The sequence below is a fragment of the Olea europaea genome, chromosome 12 (assembly GCF_002742605.1).
Source record: "Olea europaea var. sylvestris chromosome 12, O_europaea_v1, whole genome shotgun sequence".
NCBI lineage: Eukaryota > Viridiplantae > Streptophyta > Magnoliopsida > Lamiales > Oleaceae > Olea > Olea europaea.
In genome coordinates, this window is record NC_036248.1 from 24,717,569 (window position 1) to 24,723,586 (window position 6,018).

General features: G+C 34.9%; 2 protein-coding genes across 2 annotated transcripts in view; one reads left to right on the top strand and one right to left on the bottom strand.

Annotated features, from left to right (window-relative positions):
- Positions 1-4,652: 4,652 nt before the first annotated feature.
- On the top strand, positions 4,653-5,195 carry LOC111406819. Its single transcript, XM_023036191.1, has one exon. It carries the CDS (start codon positions 4,653-4,655, stop codon positions 5,193-5,195), a length of 543 nt encoding a protein of 180 aa, XP_022891959.1.
- Positions 5,196-5,201: 6 nt separating this feature from the next.
- Positions 5,202-6,018, bottom strand: part of LOC111406820 (pentatricopeptide repeat-containing protein At5g66520-like) — a 1,610-nt gene continuing 793 nt past the window's right edge. The window contains exon 2 of the mRNA XM_023036192.1: positions 5,202-5,261. Within this exon, the coding sequence (XP_022891960.1) occupies positions 5,202-5,261 (60 nt within the window). The remainder of the gene's footprint in view (positions 5,262-6,018) is intronic.

The following is a 6,018-nucleotide window of genomic DNA, read 5'->3' on the forward strand; positions in this document are numbered from 1 at the left end:
AGGTATCATGTGCCAAGTTTATGCTGGTTGGAGCAACAAGCTATTTATGGGAGACTATTTCACACACCAGAACAGAAGTGCAATAACATGCTATAACGTGGGCATAGTTCAAAGAAGAAGTGACGAGTAAGTACTTTTCCCAATCTTTGAGGGATCGGAGAGAGGCAGAATTCTTACAGCTAAAATAAGGAAATATGTGTCCTGATAAGTATGAAAGGAATTTTAAACAACTTTCTAGGTATGCTACCCACCTTATGGATATCGAGCCAAAGAAGGTTAGGAGGTTTGAACTAAGGTCGCGTGCAGAGATTGGAGAAATCATGGCATCTTACCATACGACTACCTATAGTGAAGAGCTTCAGCAGGCTCAATTAATTTCTGATCGTCTAGAAATGAATCGAATGACTAAGAAAAATAATGAATCATATGGAAAATGAAAGTGGAATGGATTGAATAAAGGAAAAGCATTTGGACAATTTAAGAGTGTTAATACAAAATCGAGATCAAGTAAACCAAATAAAGTTACTCCATGATGCCCAAAGTGCAACAAGGCCCATAAAGGAAAAGTGCTTGTTTGGGAAAAATGTGTACTATCGATGTGGCGAGGAAGGCCATTTTACTCTGAACTGCAAGGCATACAAACCTAAGAAGGACAATGAGCAGGGCAAGAAAGTGAAAGCCAAAGACTAAAAGTGGAATGGATTGAATAAAGGAAAAGCATTTGGACAATTTAAGAGTGTTAATACAAAATCGAGATCAAGTAAACGAAATAAAGTTACTCCATGATGCCCAAAGTGCAACAAGGCCCATAAAGGAAAAGTGCTTGTTTGGGAAAAATGTGTACTATCGATGTGGCTAGGAAGGCCATTTTACTCTGAACTGCAAGGCATACAAACCTAAGAAGGACAATGAGCAGGGCAAGAAAGTGAAAGCCAAAGACTTTGCTTTAAGCTAAGAAAAGGCAACAGAGGATCCGAATGTAATGGCAGGTATACTATTAATATCTGAATTACCTGCATATGTTCTTATAGACTCCGGAAATATTCATTCATTTATCTCCACCGCATTTATTGCTAAACCATGTGCTGCAAGTGAAAATTTTGATAGTGTTCTAGAAATTTTCATTCCATTGGGTAGATTTTGAATACCAATCCGATCGCTAGGGCAGTAAAATTAATCATACAAGGAATTGAATTGTAGCTAATCTACACCTCCTAGATATGAAAGACTTTGACATTATTCTAGGAATGGACTGATTGGGGAGCAATCACACAACCATTCGATGTTTTGAAAAGGAAGTAATTTTTTAGAAGCCTGGGAAGGAAGAGTTTCGATTTTTCATTGTACGAGTTAAGTCTTTACCTATACTAGTGTCGACCATAAAAGGTAAAAAATGTGTTAAAGAAAAGATCTAGCTAGAGATTTCTAGTGAGTATACATGGAACTCAACAATCGGAGCTTACTATTGGTAATGTGCTGATTGTATGAGATTTTATCGATGTATTTCCTGATGACTTACCTGACACACTACCTAATAGGCAATTAGAGTTTACAACTGACCTCGTGCCTTGAGAAACTCTAGTGTCTAAATCTCTATATAGGATGGCACCAAAAGACTTACAAGAATTAAAGTTACAGCTGCAGGAATTGTTGGTTAAAGGTTTCATTCGATCGAGTACATCTCCTAGGGGTGTATCGATTTTGTTTGTGAAAAAAAATGATGGATCAATGAGATTATGCATTGATTATAGGGAATTGAATCGATTGATAGTAAAAAACAAATATCCCCTTCCTCGGATTGAAGATCTCTTTGATCAGTTGAATGGTGCAACAGTACTTTCCAAAATTGATTTGAGGTCGGCTATCTTCAGCTGAAGGTGAAGGCAGATGACATTCCAAAGACAGCATTTAGAACTCACTATGGTCATTATGAGTTCATGGTAATACCCTTTGGATTAACAAATGCTTTTGTAGTAGTTATGGATTTAATGAATAGGGTATTTCGTCAGTATTTATATCAATTTGTCATTGTCTTCATTGGTGACATTTTGGTGCATTCAAAGAATAAGGATAAACATGCAGAATTACTCAAGATAGTGTTGGAGACATTACGAAGGGAAAAATTGTACGCCAAATTCAGAAAATGTGAATTTTGGTTCGATCGTATAGTTGTCCTGGGACATGTGGTTATGACACAAGGAATTAAAGTAGACCCTAATAAAGTTGAAAACCAACTAGTTCAGACCGATGAATGTAGGCAAAGTTCGTAGTTTCCTACGACTAGTCGGTTATTATCGGAGATTCATTGAGGGATCTTCCAAAATAGCTGGGTCGATGACCCAACTAACCCGAATGGCGTAAAATTTCAATAGACTGAGAAGTGTGAGGAGAGTTTTCAAGAACTGAAATAGAAATTGGTTACAGATCCAGTTTTAGCTATGCCAGAAGGGTTCAAATAGATTTGTTATATATAGTGATGTATCCAAACAAGGTTTGAGATGTGTACTGATGTAGTTTGAAAAGGTGATCACATATGCCTCAAGACAATTAAAACAACATGAGCAAAACTATCCTATGCATGATCTATAATTGGTGACAGTAGTATACCGTGCACACTCTAAAGATATGGCATCACTACATTTACAGAGGAAAGTGTGATATTTATACAGATCATAAGAGCTTGAAATACTTCTTCACTCAAAAGGATTTGAATATGAGGCAGAGAAGGTGGTTGGAATTATTTAAGGATTATGACTGCACTATCTATTACCATTCAGGTAAAGCTAATGCAGTCGCAAATGCTCTTAGTAGGAAGACAGTGTGACAACTAGTTGCCTTATCCACAGCTCAGGTGTAGTTGATAAATGAGTTTGATAAATTGAAATTGGAAGTTGTCATTCCACCAACTCAAGTCACTGTAAAGATTGCAGCATTAAAGATTTAACTTACTCTTAGGGATCGAATCAATGATGCTCAAGACAACAATCCATTTTTTAGGAAAATCAAGGCAGTAGTTGGTACAAGTAAAAGAAAAGGTTTTGCAATAGTAAATGACAATGTTTTGATGTTCAAGGGATCATTATGTGTAACAAAGGATAAAGGGATAAAAAAAGAATTATTAAAGGAAGCTCACTATACCCCGTATACTGCACATCCCGGTGGTACTAAAATGTACCGAGATTTCCGTGATACCTTTTGGTAGTGGAATATGAAAAGGAAAATTGGACTCTTTGTTGAGAAGTGTATTGTACGTCAACAAGTTAAAGCAGAACATCAAAGGCCATCAAGACCATTAAATCCATTGGAAATTCTAGAGTGGAAATGGGAGCAAATAGCTATGGAATTTGTGGTAGGTGTTTTGAAGTCAACAAAAGGATATGATGCTTTTTGGGTAATTGTGGACAGGTTGACAAAGTTAGCTCATTTTCTTCCAATAAGAATGAGCTACAGTATGGATCAATTTGCTCAATTATATGTTAAGGAAATTTTCAGCCTATACGGATTTCCAACATCCATTGACTCAGATCAAGTGTTTACTTCTAAATTTTGGAAGAGCATGAGGGAGCTATGGGGGTAAAGTTAAATTTCGACATTGCCTATTATCCTCAATTTGATGGACAGTCTAAGAGGACTATTCAAATCTTAGAAGATATGCTCCAAGCATGTGTCTTGAATTTGGAAGGTAGTTGGGAATCACATCTATCATTGGTGGAGTTTGTATATAATAATAGCTTCCAAGCTTCTATTAGCATGGCTCTTTATGAAACTCTCTATTGAAATTGGAAATTGTCATTTCACCAACTCAAGTTACTGCAAAGATTGTAGCATTAAAGATTTAACCTACTCTTAGGGATCGAATCAATGATGCTCAAGACAACGATCCATTTTTTAGGAAAATCAAGGCGGTAGTTAGTACATGTAAAAGAAAATGTTTTGCAATAGTAAAGGACAATGCTTTGATGTTTGAGGGAAGATTATATGTACCAAAGGATAAAGGGATAAAAAAAGAAATATTAGAGGAAGCTCACTATGCCCCATATGCTGCCCATCCCGATGGTACTAAAATGTACTGAGATATCCGCGATACCTTTTGGTAGTGGAATATGAAAAGGGGAATTTGACTATTTGTTGAGAAGTGCATTATACGTCAGCAAGTTAAAGCAAAACATCAAAGGTCATCAAGACCATTAAATCCATTGGAAATTTCAGAGTGGAAATGAGAGCAAATAGCCATGAAATTTGTGGTAGATTTTCCGAAGTCAACAAAAGGACATGATGCTTTTTGCGTAATTGTGGACAGGTTGACAAAGTCAGCTCATTTTCTTCCAAGAAGAATGAACTACAGTATGGATCAATTTGCTCAATTATATGTTAAGAAAATTGTCAGCCTACATGGATTTCCAACATCCATCGTCTCAGATCGAGACCCAATGTTTACTTCTAAATTTTGGAAGAGTATATAAGGAGCTATGAAGGTAAAGTTAAAGTTCGACACTGCCAATTATCCTCAATTTGATAGACAGTCTGAGAGGACTATTCAAATCTTAGAAGACATGCTCCGAGCATGTGTCTTGGATTTGGGAGGTAGTTAGGAATCACACCTATCATTAGTGGAGTTTGTATATAATAATAGCTTCCAAACTACTATCATCATGGCTCTTTATGAAATTCTCTATGGTAGAAGATATAGATTCCCAGTTCATTGGGAGGAAGTCGAAGAAAAACGAATTTTGGGTCCAAAGATTATTGCAAGGATAGTGCAAGTAATTGATAAAATTAAGGACATAATAAAGTCTGTTCAAGATAGACAAACAAGCTATGCAGATCTACTGAGAAAAGCAATAGAATTTGAAGCCGGTGAGAAAATATTTCTTAAAGTGGCACCAATAAAAGGAGTTCTTAGATTTGACAACAAGGAAAAGTTGAGACCTCAATTTATAGGTCCTTTCAAGATTCTAGACAGAATTGGGAATGTAACGTACCTTCTAGCATTGTCACCTAGACCATCGGCAATACATAATGTATTCCACATGTCGATACTTAGAAAGTATGCACATGATCCCAAGCATGTGATAAGTTATGATTCATTGGAGGTACAAAAAGATCTAACGTATAAAGATGTTCCTTTGGAGATTATCGAAATGAAAATACATGCACTATGGAAGAAAGAAATTGCCTCGATTAAGGTTCGATGAAAAAAATCATAGAATCGAAGAGGTTACTTCAGTGAAAGAAGAGGAAATAAGAGCCAAGTACCAGAGCTTTTGGACAAATAAGGTAATTTTGAGGACGCAATTATTTTAAGGGGAAGGAAATGGATGTAACACCTCGGATTTTAATTATATTTTCATATGGGCTAAATCAAATATTGGTCATTTAGCAGATGAAATGGTCCATGCCAACCTTGTCGTCACATTAAAGTCCAAAAGTTGAAATGATAAGCACAATCCACTTAATCGTATAAATGATTTATTTTGCATAAGTATATTTTTTTTGAAATCATCATTCGTAATTTGGGCAAATATTTAAGTATTTTAAAAGTCAATAAAAATATATCAATATTATACTTATTTTGTAGCTCGTGCTAAGTATCATAAATTGGTTTAAAAAGAAATAATTTTGGACTAATCATATTTGAATTATCTTGATAAGAAGGAAGATATTCTAAATTCTATATTTTATATATAATAATAATAATTATTATTATTATAATTATATATATAAAATAGTGGAATGACACAATGGAAACTTTATTGGCAATTTCAAAACATAAAATCAAGCATTATTTTATTAATATATTTAATTAATCTTTTCCACTCCTTCAACCGTCCCACCATTTCCACTCACTATGATTGATTTGAAATAAATAATAGGTTAATTAACCTATTAAATTCTCAGCCTAACGTGTGGTCATTTGTATTTTTATTAATGTAAGTGAATATTATATATAAAAAAAAATGTGTGAGAAGCCTTTTTTTTTTTTTTTACACATATACATCTTCACACATGAATACACAT

Coding starts and splice junctions, on each gene's coding strand:
- LOC111406819 (XM_023036191.1), top strand. CDS start 4,653: ATGGCTCTTTATGAAATTCTCTATGGTAGAAGATATAGATTCCCAGTT.